The sequence below is a fragment of the Dipodomys merriami genome, unplaced genomic scaffold, assembly GCF_024711535.1.
Source record: "Dipodomys merriami isolate MVZ:Mamm:240054 unplaced genomic scaffold, mDipMer1.0.p SCAF_12, whole genome shotgun sequence".
Lineage (NCBI taxonomy): Eukaryota > Metazoa > Chordata > Mammalia > Rodentia > Heteromyidae > Dipodomys > Dipodomys merriami.
Window position 1 is genome coordinate 5,393,800 of NW_027202493.1, and position 18,963 is coordinate 5,412,762.

The 18,963-nt window shown below is 41.4% G+C and overlaps 1 protein-coding gene across 2 annotated transcripts in view; it reads right to left on the minus strand.

Annotated features, from left to right (window-relative positions):
* Positions 1–13,845: 13,845 nt before the first annotated feature.
* Positions 13,846–18,963, minus strand: part of Bag4 (BAG cochaperone 4) — a 31,491-nt gene continuing 26,373 nt past the window's right edge. For both annotated transcript variants that reach the window (XM_070016174.1, XM_070016173.1), the window contains one exon: positions 13,846–17,525. In XM_070016174.1, the coding sequence (XP_069872275.1) occupies positions 17,043–17,525 (483 nt within the window). In that variant the 3' untranslated portion in view covers positions 13,846–17,042. The remainder of the gene's footprint in view (positions 17,526–18,963) is intronic.

The following is an 18,963-nucleotide window of genomic DNA, read 5'->3' on the forward strand; positions in this document are numbered from 1 at the left end:
GCCCGCGAGTGCTGCGAGGAGTTTCAGCGAGAGGAAGCCACACCTCCCCGGTCTAGAGGGGAGCGGCCCCCGCGTGCTGTGGCCAGGGTCGGCGGAGCGCGGGGTTAGGGTGGGTTGGGGCGGGCACCGGGGCGCCCCGCTCCCGGGGGGAACGGAAGGGAGGAGATCCAAGAAGGACCTCGCGTGGCAGAGGAAAGCTTCATCCCCAGGCCGCGGCTCCTCGCCATTGCGTGCGAAGGACTGCGAACCCTTCTCTGCCAAGGACTATGTACACATAACCTCCTTGGCGGCAGATGGCCGCGGGCAACCGAGGAAAAGGACACGTCTTTCCGCCTGGTACCAGATGATAAGCGCTGGGCCCCACTTTCCCGAACTCACTAGCGGCTGCCCTAAAAATGTCAGTAAAAGATGCCGACGGAGCCGGGCGCCCGCGGCTCACGCCTGTAACCCTAGCTACTCCGGAGGCTGAGATCTGACGATCACGGTTCAAAGCCAGCCCTGGCAGGAAAGTCCGTGAGACTCTTCGCTCCATAAACCACCAGAAAACCGTAAGTGGCGCCATGGCTCAAGCAGTAGAGCGCTCGCCTTGAGCTGAAGAGCGTAGGGACAGTGCCCAGGTTCAAGCCCCACAACCGACCAAAAAAAAAAAGATGCCGAGCCGACAGCAGGTGAGCTGCCACGAAGCTACAGCGACAGTTCTGTCCACAGATGACCTCAGGGAGGTGAAAAATTTGAAAGGATTTCCCAATCGGGGCTGAGCAGTGTGCCTGCCCAGCTCTCCCGAGGGTTTCTTTTTGGGGAGGACCTTTCTCCCTGTATTATTAAAAAAGACACTTTTATTATTTCCTAACTAGATTATAGGGCAGAGGTTCAAGGAATTTATTTCTCGGGAAACTGGAGAAAAGGCCAATGAAAAAGGAAGGGAAAGGGATAACAAAATGGTGAAACAAAGGGCAAAGGGTGAACCAATGCGAGAGCAATACTCACAAGACACCAAGTTGGAAATGAACTCTGCAACCTGGGGAGTGGGAGAATTGAGGAGAAGGAAATTGGGAGAAAAACGAGGGAGGGGGTAACAATGTTGGACAAGAAATGTACTCATCACTTTATGTAACTGTAAGCCCTTTGTCTATTTCCTTTACAACAACAACAACAAAAAGGAACCGGGCGCCGTGGCTCACCTGTAATCCTAGTTACTCAGGAGGCTGAGATCTGAGGATCGCAGTTCAAAGCCAGCCCGGGCAGGAAAGTCCATGAGACTCTTATCTCCAATAAACCACCAGAAAACCAGAAGTGAGCTTGAGGCTCAAATGGTAGAGCGTTAGCCTTGAGCTGAAGAGCTGAGGGACAGCGCCCAGGCCCAGAGTTCAAGCCCCACAAATGACAAAAAAAGAAAAAAAAGGAAATTTTTGTAACACGCAGATTTTCTTTATGGTAAGAGGCACACACAAATTTCCACATTTTATACTTTCCTCCCAACGTTTGAGGGGTGGATAGGGGGTGGTTTTGTTATTTGGACTTAGAGGTGCTTGTGTGTGTGTGTGTGTGTGTGTGTGTGTGTGTGTGTGTGTGTGTGTGTGTGTGTGTGTGTGTGTGTGTGTGTGTGTGTGTGTGTGTGTGTTTGGGGGGGGGCGTTGAGGCAGGGTCTTGCTCCATGGCCAGCCCAAATTGGGCTGGAACTCTTAATCCCTGCCTGCCCTACAAGTGCTGGATAACAGGCATACACCATTACTTCTGGCTTCTTTACACTTTCATTATTGAGGACCTTAAAATGCATTGCTTATATAGAATATATATCACTAATGTTACTACTAGAAATTGAAACTGACAACTTTAAACATTAAAGCATCTAAAATAACCATTTTTTATGAAAAATACAACTTTAAAAAATCAGTGAGAATGTCAATTGCATTTTATTTTTGTAAATTGCTTCAATGTCTGGCTTAATCGAGTACCACTGGATTCTCATATATACTGAGTTCAATCTATTAAGATCTCCTAGCTGGGGGCACTGCCCAGTGCCTTTATATCCAGCTATTTGCAAATCTAAAGCAGGAAGATGGCTTTAGTCCAGGAGTTTGAGGCCAAACTAAGCAACATAGGAAGATACCACCTCAAAATAGAAAATAAAATTGCTGTGATGATTGAAGTATATGAAGAAAGGCTGGCTTTTCTCAAGTATGAGTTTGCAGAAGGAAGAACTACTTAGCAGCCATTTCAGGCCACCCATGGAAGTAAATGCCTTAAGTCCCACCACTCAGGAGGTTAAGTAGGAGGGTCTTGAGTTCAAGACCAGTTTGAGCTACATAACTCAATTCTATCTCAATACAACACAACAAAAAAAAGAGAAAACTTTTTCGAATTATTGAATTATTGGATTTTGAAACTGGGACTTGTGCATGTGAGACATGCTCTACTACTAAATTAGACCTCTAGACCCAATTGTGGATTGATTGATTGATTGATTATGTCAGTTGTGGGGCTTGAACTCTGGGCCTGATTGCTTTTCCTCAACTCTTTAGCTCAACAGAGTGCTCTACCACAGCACAGACACATCCCCACTTCCTGTGGATATTTTTTTTAACACTACACTAAAAAGTGCACTAATAGTAGAGGTGGTTATTTTGAGTTGGTTGGTTGGAACTCAGGGCCTAGGTCATGTTAGGAAGTCCTCTACCACTGAGCTACAACTTGGCTCCACAAAAACTGGTTTCTCCAAAGTGATTTACTTGAGATACGGAACTTTTTATATTCTGTGTGGGGGTGGGGTGGGGGGGTGTTGGTACTGAGGCTTGAACTCAGAGCCTGACAATCTCAATATTTTTGGGTAATAGGTGGTATTTAGCACTTGATCTATGCCTCCAGTCTGACATTTTGCTAGCTAACTGATGAAACTTTTCTGCCTGTGCTGGCTTAGAATCTCAGTCTTGGATTTCAGTCTCATGAGTAGCTAGCTTGGACTACAGGCATGAGCCACTAGCCTCCAGCCCAAAGCCCCATACTTAAATGGAAAAATGATAAAACGGGACTTTACCAAAACACACTTTTGCTCAATAAAACATCGTGTTAAGACAATAAAAAAAACAGGCTAAATATATATTAAAAAAAAAAAAAGGCTAGGGCTGGGAATGTGGCTTAGTGATAGAGTGCTTGCTTAGCATGCATGAAGCCCTGCCTGAGTTTGATTCCTAAGTAGCACATAAATAGAAAAAGCCAGAAGTGATGCCGTGGCTCACGTGGTAGAGTGCTAGCCTTGAGCAAAAGAAGATCCGGGACAGTGCCCAAGCTCTGAGATCAAGCTCCAGGACTGGCCAAAAAAAAAAAAAAAAAGAAAGGACAGGCTACCAATTGAGACAAAGTTTACAAACCACATATCCAACAAAGGACTAATATCTAGAAAACAAAGAATTTGCAAAGATGGAGCCCACATAACACTTTCTAATACCTTTTTTTCAGTAAGAGAAACCAGCACTTTTGGGGAAATAAATGAGGACAAAACATATAAGGTGAGCCTGGTGGTGCTGGGAAGGTGGCTCAGTGGTAGAGCGCTTGCCTTGCATGCTTGAGGCCCTGGGTTCGATTCCTCAGCACCACATAAGCAGGAAAAAAAAGCTGGAAGTGGCGCTGTGGCTCAAGTGGTAGAGTGCTAGCCTTGAGCTGAAGAGCTGAGGGACAGCACCCAGGTTCAGAGTTCAGGCCCCACGACTGGACCAAAAAAAAAAAAAAAAAAAGGTGAACCGCTAAAGATTTTTTTTTTTTTTTTTAATTTGCCTCTGAGCTGAGCCACTGGTTTTTCTTGTAATCCTAGCTACTCAGGACAAACCTAGTTTTCTTATCTCCAGTTAATCAGCAAAAAGCAAGAAGTGGAACTGTGGCTCAAGTGAGAGTGTTATCCTTGAGCAAAAAAGCTAAGAGGTGGGGCTGGGAAGGTGGCTCAGCAGTAGATTGCCTTGCATGCATGAGGCCCTGGATTGGATTCCTCAGCACCACATAAGCAAAAAGAAAAAAGCCGGAAGTGGTGCTGTGGCTCAAGTGGTAGAGTGCCAGCCTTGACCTGAAGAGCTGAGGGACAGTGCCCAGACCCAGAGTTCAGGCCCCACGACTGGACCCCCCCCCAAAAAAAAAAGCTAAGAGGTGTGTGTAGGGATGGGAGGGAAAAACAGAGAGCAAAGGAAAGGGTGACATTGTCCAAAAAGAATTTATTATTTGATTTATGAAATGGTAACCCCTCTGTACATCACCATTATAATAAAATAAAAGTATTTATTTTTAAAAAACAGCTAAGAGATAGTGCCTAGGCTCTGAATTCAAGCTCCAGTACCAGCACCAAAGAAAGGGGGTGTGTGTGTGTGTGTGTGTGTGTGTGTGTGTGTGTGTGTGTGTGTGTGTGTGTGTGTGTGTGTGTGTGTGTGTGTGTGTGTGTGTGTGTGTGTGTGTGTGTGTGTGTGTGTGTGTGTGTGTGTGTGTGTGTGCTCTGAATTCAAGCCCCAGTACCAGCACCAAAGAAAGGGTGTGTGTGTGTGTGTGTGTGTGTGTGTGTGTGTGAAAAAGACCTACCAAAGGCCAAATAAGGACAATTTGAGACAACAAATAAAATTAGATCATAATCCAACGCAGGTGTGGTGGTATATACCTGTATGTCCCAGATACTTGGGAAACAAAGAAAGGTCATGAGTTACAGCCTGGAAAAAGTTAAGCCCCTATCTTAAAAACAAAACAGAGCTGGGCACCAGTGGCTCATGCCTATAATACTAGCTACTCAGGACTGCAGTCTAAAGCCAGTCCAAGCAGAAAAGTCCCTTATTTCCATGTAGCCACCAGAAAACCAGAATTGATGCTATGGCTCAAAGTAATAGAGTGCTAGCTTTGAGCAAAAGAGCTCAGAGACAGCTCCCCGGCCTGAGTTCAAGCCCCACTACCAACAAAAGGAAGACAGACAGAAGACAAGAAAGAAAGAAAGAAAGAAAGAAAGAAAGAAAGAAAGAAAGAAAGAAAGAAAGAAAGAAAGAAAGAAAGAAAGAAAGAAAGAAAGAAAGAAAGAAAGAAAGAAAGAAAGAAAGAAAGAAAGAAAGAGAAAAAGAGAGAAAGAAAGAAAGAAAAGAAAGGAAGAAAAAGAAAGAGAAAGAAAGAAAAAAAGAGAAAGAAAGAAAGAGGCAGGCATGAACTCATGCCTGTAGACTCAAGTACTCAGGAGTTTTGAGGCCAGTCTGGGCAAAAAGACCACCATCTCAACAAAAAAGCTGGGCATAGTGTATACACCTTTCATCCCAGCTACTCAGGAAGCCTAAGATGTGGTCCTGGCCAACATTGGACAAAAACTTAATACCTCCTGAAAAATAACTCAAGTTACTGGTTTGGCAACAGTGCTAGAGTACCTGCCTAACAAGCACAAAGCCCTGAGTTCAAAAACCCCAGTACCACTCAAAAGAAATAAAGACAAAAGGAGGCTGGGGGTTGCCTGAAACTCTTAAATCCCCAGTACTAAAGGGGAAAAAAGATTAAAGTTTTAAGATAAATACCCATGAATCCATAAATGTATGTAAACACAAACAAGAGAAAAGACAGCTGTCTCTTGCAGGGACATTCCAAATAATTTTATAAGGAGAACATTCACTCTTCAAAAAAGTAAAGCATAATTCCCTATTACATATAGTAACTTTCCTCCAAAGAGTATAGACAGTCCTCAACTTTTGATGATTTTTCAAGTTTCCAGTGTGTGGTTGCGAAACCACACTTAAATTTTATCTTTTCATGGACAGACTAGTGATATGAGACTGGGGAAGCAGCAGCAAGCTGCAGCAGCCAATCAACCACATGATCACAGGGGAACAACCCACGTGCTACAGTGCACTGTGTGCTAACCAACATGTTTAATAGGTCAGGTGTATTGGATGCATTCATTACTTGATGTTCTTTTTTTTTTGGGGAGGGGGGTCCAGTCATGGGGCCAGAACTCTGGGCCTGGGCGCTGTCCCTCAGCTCTTCAGCTCAAGGCTAGCACTCTACCACTTGAACCACAGTGCCACTTCCGGCTTTTTTCTTATGTGGTGCTAAGGAATCGAACCCAGGGCCTCGAGCATGCAAGGCAAGCGCTCTACCACTGAGCCACCTTCCCAGCCCCGTTCTTTTTTTTTTTTTAATTGCTGGTCGTGGGGCCTGAACTCTGGGCCTGGGCGCTGTTCCTCAGCTCTTCAGCTCAGGTTAGCGCTCTACCACTTGAGTCACAGCACCACTTCCGGCTTTTTCTGCTTATGTGGTGCTGAGGAATCGAACGCAGGGCCTCATGCATGCAAGGCAAGCACTCTACCACTGAGCCACCTTCCCAGTCCCCCCAGCCCCATTCTTTTATCTTTAATGGTTTTTGTTTGCAGTACTAAGTCAGAACTCAAGAGCCTAGACCTTGCTTAGCTGTCTTCCTTAGCTGGCACTCTACCACTTGAGCCACTCCTCCAGCCCTGCTTTTTACAGGGTATTTTGGAGGTGATGTCCCATTGAGTTTGCTTCTTGGGCTGGCTTTGAACCTTCATCTTCCAGATCTCAGTCTCCTGAAGAGCTAGGATTCCAGGCTTAAGCCTTTAGAGCCTAGCTGATTTAGGTTATATTTAATTTATAATACACTTATCAGGAAATAATCCCATCAAGGAACAGCTGTAGTATGAAAATAGAGGAAAGAACTCTACAGTGGAGAAATCTGACAAACTCTAAGGTTAATATCAACAGTAGAAAGCCATGCTCATATATATACCTTGATATGATTGATGAGAATGTCACTTCACCTCTATCTTCTTCCTCCCTAAAGCCCCAGGGAATTTTGAGAAAAGTAACAGCACTGGGCTAGAGCTGTAACTCTATGGTAGAACAATTGCCTAGCAGTCACAGGCTCTGGTTTCCATTCCCAGCAACAAAAAGAAAGGTTGAACAGCCGGGCGCTGGTGGCTCACGCCTGTAATCCTAGCTACTCAGGAGGCTGAGATCTGAGGATCGTGGTTCAAAGCCAGCCCGGGCAGGAGAGACCGTGAGACTCCTATCTCCAATAAACCACCAGAAAACCGGAAGTGGCGCTGTAGCTCAAGTGGTAGAGCACTCGCCTTGAGCTGAAGAGCTGAGGGACAGCGCCCAGGCCCAGAGTTCAAGCCCTATGACCGACCAAAAAAAAAAAAAGAAAAGAAAGGTTGAGGGGCTGGGAAGGAGGCTCGGTGGTAGAGTGCTTGCCTCGCGTGCACGAGGCCCTGGGCTCAATTCCTCAACACCACATAAACAGAAAAAGAGGGAAGTGGCACTGTGGCTCGAGTGGTAGAGCACTAGCCTTGAGCTGAAGAGCTAAGGGGCAGTGCCCAAGCCCACAGTTCAAGCCCCATGACTGACCAAACAAAAAAAATTTTTGAAAAAAAAATAGAAACTGTTACCGCCTAAGAGGCCCCTAAAGATATATGATGACCAGGTAAAATATGATACCCTGGCTGGAATCCTGGAAGAAAAAAAAATCTATCTATATTATGTGTACATATGTATATGTAAATATGTATGTGTGTGTGTGTGTGTGTGTGTGTGTGTGTGTGTGTGTGTGTATCAGTAAGAACTAAGGAAATCTAAGATATAGGTTTTTGATTAATATGAACATATCACTATGGGTCCATTAATTGTAAGAAATGTTCAACATCAAGTTAAGGTGTTAATTAGGGGGAACTGGGTAAGGGGTTTATAGGAATTGTGTGTCATAACTTTTTGTAAATGGAAACTATTCTTAAAGCTTACTACTAAAATAAAGTTTGTTAAAATAAACACAGTTAGACAATGGCCAAAAGACTTTCACAAATATTTCACAGAACAGGGTATGTGTGGGCATATAAGCAAGTGAAAAAACGTGCAATATCATTAGCCATTGAGGAAATGCAAACTAAGACACAATCAAGTACCAACATAAACCTTTCAGAATGGCTAACAGGAAAAAAATGATAGAAAACTCCTACCTGCTGATGGGAATGCGATGTGGTACAGTCATCTTGGAAAAATTCATCTGTTACTAGCTGGTTGCCAGGGCTCACACCTGTAATCCTAGCTACTTATGAGCCTGAGATCTGAGGATCACAGTTCGAAGCCAGTCTTTGCAGGAAAGTCTGTGAGACCTTTATCTCCAATTAATCACCAGAAAACCAGAAGTGGTGCTGTGGCTCAAAGTGCTAGCCTTGAGTGAAAAAGCTCAGGAACAGTGCTCAGGTCCAGAGTTCAAGCCCCACAAGTGAAAAAAAAAAACAACACTATTCATGCAACCATTATACAACTAAGAAGTGCACTTCTACGGATTATTCTGTTCTACATAAAATAAAAATGTCCACACAAAAACCTGTGTATGAACGGCTTTATTTATAATAGCTGCCAACTGGAAACAACTCATATATTCTTCAATTAATAGATTAATAAAATTGTGGTGCAGCCATATCATACATAGCTACCATTTTGTTTTGTTTTTCTTTCTTTCTTTCTTTGGTCAGTCGTGGGGCTTGAACTCTGCATCTGAGCGCTGTCCCTCAGCTCTTCATCTCAAGGCTAGTGCTCCAATATTTGAGCTACAATGCCACTTCCAGTTTTCTGGTGGTTTACTGGAGATAAGAGTCTCATGGACTTTTCTGCCCTGGCTGGCTTTGAATTGCGATCCTCAGATCTCAGCCTCCTGAGTAGCTAGAATTACAGGCGTGAACCACCGGCACTTGGCTTTGTTTTTCTCTTGTAATGCTGAGGATCGAAGCCAACCCCAGGACCATGAGCAATACTAATTGCTCTACCACTGAACTATAACCTGTCCCCACACTATTACCAACAGCAAAACAGTAGCTACTATTACAGGAACAACTTAGAAATGAATCTCAAGAGAATTATGAAGGAGTCTTGCCAGGTACTGGTGGCTCATGCTTTTTTGTCAGTCGTGGGGCTTGAACTCTGGGCCTAGGCATTGTCCCTGTGCTCTTCAGCTCAAGGCAAGCAATCTACCGCTTGAGCCACAGTGCCACTTCCTGTTTTCCTGCCCGGGCTGGCTTTGAACCACAATCCTCAGATCTCAGCCTCCTGAGTAGCTAGGATTACAGGTGTGAGCCACTAGTGCCCGGCTTCATGCTTTTAATTCTGAAGGATCATAGTTGAAGGCCATCCCCAGCAGAAAACTCTGTAATAGTAAAAGTCTCTTATCTCCAATTAACCAACAAAAAGCTATGGAGGTATAGCTCAAGTATTTGTACACCATCTGTAAGCAAAAAGCCAAGTAAATGCAAGTTCCCGAGGCTCTGAGTTCAGGCCTCAGGACTGGCATGCACACACAAAAGTTCTCTAAAAGCAATGTTCTATATGAGTCTACCTGATAACACTCCTGAAAAGATAACATTTAGAAATGAAGAATAGATGAGTAAATGGGGGTTAAGAGGGGAAGCATATACTATCAAAAGTCACTAGAAGCCGGGCGCTGGTGGCTCACGCCTGTAATCCTAGCTACTCAGGAGGCTGAGATCTGAGGATCGCGGTTCAAAGCCAGCCCGGGCAGGAGAGACCGTGAGACTCCTATCTCCAATAAACCACCAGAAAACCGGAAGTGGCGCTGTAGCTCAAGTGGTAGAGCACTCGCCTTGAGCTGAAGAGCTGAGGGACAGTGCCCAGGCCCAGAGTTCAAGCCCCACGACCGACAAAAAAAAAAAAGTCACTAGAAGAGAGCCTGGTGTGCCAGTGGCTCATGCCTGCAATCCTAGCTACTAAGGAGACAGAGATCTGAGGATGGAGATTTGAAGCCAGCCTAGGCAAGAAGTCCAGCAAAAGCAGCTCAGGGACAGTGCCAAGGCCCTGAGTTCAAGCCCCAGGACTGATAGACCAACACACACACACACACACACACACACACACACACACACACACACACACACACACACACACACACACACACACACACACACACACACACACACACACGTCACTGGGAGATAACTGAGGTCTTGATTGTGTCTACACACACACACACACACACACACACACACACACACACACGTCACTGGGAGATAACTGAGGTCTTGATTGTGTCTATCTTGAGATCTCAATTGTCTTTGCAGCTAATTTTTGCTATATTATCCTAAAAGGAAATACAAAATTTCCGTATCATTTCTCAAAACTCAAGTGAACCTAAGGTTAGATTAGATCAAAATAAAAACATTAATTGGAGGGGGAGTGTAATTGTAGAGATGGGAGGGAGGGGATGGTAGGGAAAAAACAAAGGAGGAGACAACAATACTGGATAAGAAATGTACTCATTACCTTGCTCATGCAACTGTAACCCTTCCTCTGTATTCTCACAATAAAAAACTTATTAAAAAACTTTAATTAAAAATACAATATTCTGTTAAATTTGGGAGTTCAAATAATCAAAAACATCTTTAATACAGGTTTATGCCAAATAGTACATGAGTCATATTGATACTGAGAAAATTATTCATTGAAAGTAGATCAAGATGGCACACACCTGTAATCCCAACACTTGGGAGGTTGAGACAGGATAATTAGGAATACAAAGCTTAACTCAAAAAACAACCCTCTCCTCCCCCATCAAAAAAAAATCACTGCCCGAAATTCAAATTTAACTAGGAATCTTGTATTTTATCAAGCAATATTACTCTTGGCTTTAGGCTATATCAAGTAACTACAAAACACAAGGATGCAAGGATACAAGTATGTCTAACAGTCCTACAGAAAAGCCAGTGTAACCCGTTCTGGTTTCTACACAAGAGTGAAAATAATCCAGTCACAGCTTCTCAATTTTCAGTTAAAATATCTATACCAGAAAAAAAAATACAGAAAAAAATACAACAGAGACCTAACTTAACAGACTAGTTTTCTAGCACATATGAGTCTCTACGTTCATTCAATCTCCAAAACTGGAAGAAAAAAAAAACCATTATATTACATTACATTACAGGAATGAGTGGTTCACACCTGTAATCTTAATCAGGAGGCTGAGGTCTAGAGGAACTGGTTAGAAAAACCCATGAAACTCCATGTCCAGAGTAACCACCAAAAAAGCTGGTAAAGTACCAACCATGAGCAAATACAGGCCCTGAGTTCAAGCCCTTATTATAGCACGTTCTCCATTATAATAAAAACAATGTAACACAGTAAATGAATTTACATTGTGATCAAAACCCACAACTAGCTGGGATGGTGGTTACATATCTACAGCATTCAGTAGGCAGAGACTGGAGGATCAAGAATTTGAGGCCAGCCTTGGCTAAGCAGTGAGACCTTGTCTCAAAGAAAATAAACAAACAAAAAAACCAGAACTGGTGGCTCATGCCTGTAATTTTCAGGAGGCTGAAATCTGAGGATCGCAGTTCAAAACCAGACTCAGCAGTAAAGTCTGTGAGACTTGTCTCTCCAATTAGTCACCAAAAAGCTGGAATGGGAGCTCTGGCTCAAATGGTAGAGCACTAGCCTTGAACAAAATAGATAGGGACAGCGCTAAGGCCCAGAGTTCAAGCTCCATGACTGACAACAACAAAAAAAAGCAAATTTCTCATGCACTTTTTTCCAGGAAGCTCTTAGAGAATAATGCTCTACCAAAATGAAAAAGACCCAGGACACACAGAAAACCTAAAAAAAGAATTTTAAAAAATGGGGAGAGGGGAGGGAATCCCTAGTGTTAGATGAGAAAAAATTTCAGGACAATGTGCACCAAAACAGTCCATTCCTCCAGTCAAGACTCCAGGACAGACTTCCTTCAGAATTAGAAATTAATAAAATGTATGTCTTGAGCATCATGGCAGAAGACTTGGGCAACTAATCGAAGGGTTAAGGTCAAAGTAGTGATCAGTGCATACGTGAACCAAATAAGATAAATGATTAAATACAGGAAGAAAAAAAAATACTTGTTCAGGAAAATAAATCAGTTTATTACAAGGTGAGCTCTGGTCATCATTTTTATAGAAATTACCATATGATTTATTGAGAAGTGAGGAGGATAGGATTGAGATGTTGTGTTGTAGGAACAGAGTCAAGTCTCAATTTTCATGCTCTATAAAAAAAAAAAAAATCAGTTAAAAATACCTACAATTGCCAGGTGCCAGTGGCTCACGCCTGTAATCCTAGCTACTCAGGAGGCTGAGATCTAAGGAACACGGTTCAAAGCCAGCCCAGGAAGGAAAGTCTGTGAGACTCCTATCTCCAATAAACCACTAGAAAACCGGAAGTGGCACTGTGGCTTAAGCGGTAGAGTGCTCGCCTTGAGCTGAAGAGCTCAGGGACAGGACCCAGGCCCAGAGTTCAAGCCCCATGACCGACAAAAAAAAACACCTACAATTGGGCTAGGAAGGTGGCTCAATGGTAGAGTGTTTGCCTTGCATGCATGAGGCTGAGTTTGATTCCTCAGCACCGTACAAGAAGAAAAAGTAGGCGCTGTGGCTCAAGTGGTAGAGCACTAGCCTTGAGCTAAAGAGGTGAGGGACAGCTCCCAGGCTCAGAGTTCAGACCCCACAACCGGCAAAAAAAGACAAACCAAAACAAACAAAAAACAAAAACCTACAGTAGAAAAATCTATGGAAAATCAGCTGGGTGTGGTAGCACATGCTTATAATCCCAGCAGTCAAGAGGCACAGGATCGCCAGCTATATGGCAGCCTACACAGTAGGACACTATCTCCCCAAAACAAGCAATAAAAAATGAAAATGAAATAAAAACAAGAATAACTTTGAAAAAGGAAAAAGCGTGTTATGTTATCTATAAATAAGGAGAGGACTAGAGTATAAGTGGTATAGTGCAACCTATCAAGTATGAGACTCCTGACTTCAAACTCCAATATGAACAAGGGGAAACAAGTGCCCTTATACAGAAGAGGTGAAACCGTTCAAAGTATACTATATAAATGCTTGGAATTATCACAAGGAAATGTCCTCATTCTATTAGTACTATTAATGTATGTCCATTTAAAATTTAATTTTAACATATACATTTTACAATTTTAAATATACAATTTTAAAATATACATTTTACAATTAAGGTTTTGTTTTGTTTTCTGTCAGTTGCAGGGCTTTTGAACTCAGGGCCTGGGTGCTGTCCCTGAGCCTCTTTGTGCTTAAGGCTATAGCACTCTACTACTTGAGCCATAGCACCACTTCCAGTTTTCGAGTGGTTTACTAGATATAAAAGTTTCAGGGGACTTTTGTAGCCAGGCTGGCTTCCAACTGTGATCCTCAGATCTCTGTCTCCTGAATAGCTAGGATTACAACAGCCAGCACCCAGCACATTTTACAACTGAAAGTGGTTGTCTCTAGAAAAGGAAAAATAAGATTGGGATCAGAATGATGCTTTTTACAGAACTGATTAATTAAACTTACAACTTCTATGAATTAAGGCAAACTCATAACTGAAAAAAATTAAAGATGAAAAAGAAAAACTCCATCAACTACCCATTTCTCCCCAATCTTTTGTTAAATACCATTTTAATCTATATTCTTCCCCTTTTTTGTGGGGGGTAGTACTAGGACTTAAGTTCAGGACTATGTGTACTCACTGGGCTTTTTCTGTCACTTTTTCTGTCACCACACCTTCAATTCCAGCTTATTTTTATGCCTGGGTAGCTTTCAACCACAATTCTCACAATTCTGCCTCCTAAGTAGCTAGAATTTTAGGCTCTTCAACATTTAAAAATTCTTCTTTCCTTTTATTTATGTAAAACAACTAAAGCACTTCTTCAAACCCTATCATTTTTTTAAAGCTAAAATAATTCTGCACCAACAGGTGAAAACAAACATAGCCGATGCACTAGGGACTGTATTTATATTTGGCACAACAGTGGCTTATTACAAAGAAACCATAGCTGGGTTTATCATGCCAGTTCTGGGTAGCTTTATTCAAGATGTTGACACAAATGATCCCCCAAAGTAATAAATTTTGACACTTTTAAAAAGTCCAGATGTGAAGTTTCAAAAAAAAATTCAGTTTGAAGCCAAAAGTTAAACCAGTTCATAATAATACAATTTTCCTTTTTAAATTCACTACATTTTCTCAGACAGGTTACTTAGTATTCTTTGACATGGTTATTTGGAGTCATTTTAATTTGGCTTGCATTTTTTAAGTTCTAAGTTTGTACCTATCCAGAATATATCTTATTATAATTAAAAATATAAATCCAGAAGCAACAACAACTCTTCCTTATAGAAGAATTCCAATTATTAAGTATAAGGAAAATAGAAAATCACTATCAGAATACCACTGTTTTAAATGCCACAAGCAAGATCTGCCAATTAATAAAAGTAGTTGGCAGAAGTGTAAGCAGAAACAGGAGGCTGCATAGTCTCAAAGTATCGAGCAAATATTTAGTAATTATAAAGGAAAACATAGTAAGCATACAATAGAAAATCCAAGCAAACACCACCTTAGCATCGCGATCAAGATTAACAACACCAGAAACACTTTAACACATCCTGTTATGTATAACATACTATCACAAACTGGAAGACAAAACAAGAGACATGACAACTTAGTTCAAGATGGGACTCTGGATGGGATCCCAGAACAGTAAGGGACATTAGTAAAAATGTCTAATTTTAGCTCTACTAGAATAGCACTGTAGTAAGGTTAATTTCTTGATTTTGACAAGTGTTTTACAGCAAGATATCAAAACAAGATGATAGCTTAAGAATATACAGGAATTTACTACTTTCACAATTCTCCTATAAATCTACAATCATCTCAGAAGTTTGAAAAATAACTTTAAAAAGATAGACACACATTTATGTTTGTACATACCATGTACACACACACACACACACACACATATAAAAATCAAGAACTCGTGGCAATTGGCATTTGGGTATTCAGCAAGTTAAATAATCATGTTCTCTTCTGAATCAGTCATTGACTCACTAACAACATAACTTTAAGGTTCTCCCATTCCTTATTCTCACATTTAACTGTGTAATTTTCTTAGAAAATCCTTTTGCTATATTACACCAAAACAAGAGAATCACAGAATAAGATTATTACATTATCTTGGAAACTCATACATCACAGCTGTTAAGACCCAGCCAATATTTTTAGAACATTTCTTCTCATCACCTAATATGAAAAGAGGAGCTGGTTGATAAATTCAGTATCATTAACAGGCTTGGAATTCTAAAAACAAAGAAAAACCCCAAAATACATACATTGTCATTTGACTATCTTATTAAGCAATAGCTGTTTTTCCAAAAGCAGATGTTGTATAGTAGACTTTTACTTAACTCTCTTCAAAAACAGCATATGGACGGACACTAAGCAAGACCAGTTAAGACCCTTTCAATACCTTTACTTCCTCTTCTTCTTCTTTCCTCTTTCTTCTTCTTCTTTTTTTTTTTTTTTTTGTCAGTGTAGGGCTTGAACTCTGGGCCTGGGTGCTGTCCCTCAGCTCTTCAGCTCAAGGCAAGCACTCTACCACTTGAACCACAGCGTCACTTCCGGTTTTCTGAATGGTTTATTGGAGATAAGAGTCTAATGGAATTTCCTGCCTGGGCTGGTTTAGAACCTTGATCCTCAGATCTCAGCCTCCTGAGTAGCTAGGATTATAGGCATGAGCCACCAGTGCCCAGTTAATACCTTTTCTTACTTTAGCTCTAGAGTGATTATCAGTAGTTATAATCATCATTTTATGAAAAAGGAAATCCTATAAAATAAACAATCAGATCTAACCTCTACACAAAGAAAGTAATGAATTTCTCTTTCTGGCTATGGCTGATCATTCCCTGAGCATCAATCTCCTTTCCCCAATTATTTTAAGTAACAAACAGCTGAAATCGGTCCATGGGATTCCTGAATAGTAAAATTAATATTTACATGGAGAACAGTATTATCAAATAATCACATTTATTACTTTTTGTAGGCATTCCTACTCACTGTGGCATTTAATTTTATTAATCACAAGGCTCTCTATAGAAGCAGCAACAATGAAAACATAAACTTTTTTTTTTGTCAGTTGTGGGGCTTGAACTCTGGGCCTTAGCACTGTCCCTCAGCTCTTCAGCTCAAGGCTAGCACTCTACCACTTGAGCTACAGCGCCACTTCCAGTTTTCTAGTGGTTTACTGGAGAGAAGAGTCTCAGGGACTTTCCTGCATGGGCTGGCTTTGAACCATGATCCTCAGATCTCAGCCTCCTGAGTAGCTAGGATTATAGGCATGAGCCACCGACACCCAGCAAAAATAAAACTTTTTTAAAAGCAATTTTAAAGTGGATCTTTATCCAAGTACCATAAAAAAGTAAAATGTTCACATTTTCACTCATGTCAATATCATTTTCAAATTCATGTTCTACTAAGATGAAAAGTAAAGTGGGAAGAACTAACTTAACAAGCTATACAAAAAGAGAGACAATTTACCTCAGGAACTCACTACACACTGAAATATATTCAAATGGTGAAAGGCTATCAATTTATTCAGAATTTCCATTCTATCCTGACTGTCAATAGTCTCTTGAGTAATTATATTGAACATATTACTACAAAATGTACTAAGAAGTAGAGAATAATACTGTATTTGTAAACTGCAAATAACAAAGCAGAGGTCCAATAAGGCTAACATCTAAGCTGTAATTTACATTTGAAGTCTATGCTGAAAGCAGTCACAATGTACAAATGTGACAAGTAATCCACAAGTTTACAAAAACAAAACTTGCTTGTCTCAGATTATGTCCAGTCTCATCTGGTGGGTTTCTGACAGCCTGTTACTTAAAGTGAATGTTCTTCCCATTAGTTAGAAGCAGCTTGCAAATAGCCATAGGTTTCTTAAGAAGGAATGAGTCTACTTGGCAATACTGGTAATTCCATAGTTTCCTATTACATTCATTCGTCTGAAAACTGAAAAAATTCACAACTTAAATGTTCTTCCATTTCTTTGCCAGTTTTTCAAGTTTTAAATCAAAGGAAAGTTGGAATGTATTGCTTCTTGACATCAACAGGCATCTCAATAAGACAGTAACTAACCAAAAATCATGAGTTCTTTGGCCAAGTTTGTAATAGGCTTCCCTTCATTCTTCCACTTTATCCTTTCACAATCCTTTTTTTTCTAATTTTTCCAATATGGCCTGGATCTTACAAACAGCCTCTTTCCTGGCCTGCCGTACAGAGTCCTGTCCCCCAGTTTCAACAGAATCCAGTTCTAAAAGTTCCTTTGTTAGCATTTCTTCCAGAAGCCAGTATGCTTTGTCTGTCTTTTTTCCTACAAATTCTTCTACTTCTTGCTCAAGATACTGAACCTTTTCCAGCACGTGAATAATTTTTTTAATACTTGGAGGAGTACCTTCATCTGAAGATAAACACTCTTCAGAAAGATTATTCTGATCTTGATTGCTAGGATGTTCGTTATTGGCATTACCATACAGCTGAGGCTCTGCACTGTATTGGACTTGGGAATCCAAAAGATCTGAATTATCATTGTTCATTGTCCCAGCAGATTCATACTGATGGACACGGCAAGGAAAGTTGTGTCGACTCATACTTTGATCTGATTGGTTATAGGCATATGAGGAATCCTTGGAATTGGTGGGAGACACAAAAAGGAAAAAATCAGAGTTATACCTTCAAAACAGATATTGATGATATTCAAGTCTATGGTTTAATTTAAAATTATACCATAGGCTAGTAACATTGACATTGGTTATTGTCTTCCGTCTATAGATTATTTGAGGCAGTAAAATACAATCCTTGATTGGGTTTCATATTCAGATAATATTACAACAAATGGAAAATGAGACTTTGTCTTTAAAAAAAGATATAAGTATAAAATGTCTTTTAAAAAGTCTATGGCCAGGGCTGGGAAGGTGGCTCAGTGGTAGAGCACTTGCCTTGCATGCATGAGGCCCTGGGTTCGATTCCTCACCACCACATAAGCAAAAAGAAAAAAAAAAAGCCGGAAGTGTCAAGTGGTAGAGTGCTAGCCTTGAGCTGAAGAGCTGAGGGACAATGCCCAGGCCCAGAGTTCAAGCCCCATAACTGGACCCCAAAAAAATAAAAAATAAAAATAAAGTCTATGGCCAGCCGGGCGCCAGTGGCTCATGCCTGTAATCCTAGCTACTCAGAAGGCTGAGATGTGAGGATCACGGTTCAAAGCCAGCCCGGGCAGGAAAGTCCATGAGACTCTAATCTCCAATAAACCACTCAAAAACCAGAACTGGTGCTGTGGCTCAAACGGTAGAGTGCTAGCCTTGAGCTGAAGAGCTGAGGGACAGAGCCCAAGCCCAGAGTTCAAGCCCCATGACCAACCAAAAAACAAACAAACAAAAAGTAGTCTATGGCCAGGCGGCCATGGCTCACATCTGTAATCCTAGCTACTCAGGCTGAGATCTGAGGATAGCAGTTCAAAGCCAGCTTGAACAGGAAAGTCCTTGAGACTTTTATCTCTAATTAACCACCAGAAAACCAGAAGTGGCACTGTGGCTCAAGTGGTAGAGCACTTGCCTTGAGCTGAAGAGCGCAGGGACAGCACCCAGGCCCAGAGTTCAAGCCCCATGACTGACCCCCCCCCAAGAAAAAAAAGTCTATGGCAATGTGATTTAGTGGTAATGTTTGCCTAGCATGTGTGAAACCCTGTGTTCAATTCCTCTGTACCACTTAAACATGGGAATATATATATATGTTTATATATATATATATTTTTTTTTTGGTCGGTCATGGGTCTTGAATGCTGGGCCGGGGCGCCATCCTTCAGCTCAAAGCGAGCACTCTACCACTTGAGGCACAGCACCATTTCCTGTTCCACATAAACAGAAAAAAATAAAAAGCTGGAAGTGGTACTGCAGCTCAAGTGGTAGAGTGTTAGCCTTAAACAAAAGAAGCTCAGGGACAGTGCCACGCCCTGAGTTCAAGCCCTGGGACTGGCAAAAAATAAAAATAAAATAAATGTGACTCATTAAAAAAAAGTCTATGAGGAAAGAAAAGGCAATAAAGGTGACATAAAACCATCAGTAGTGG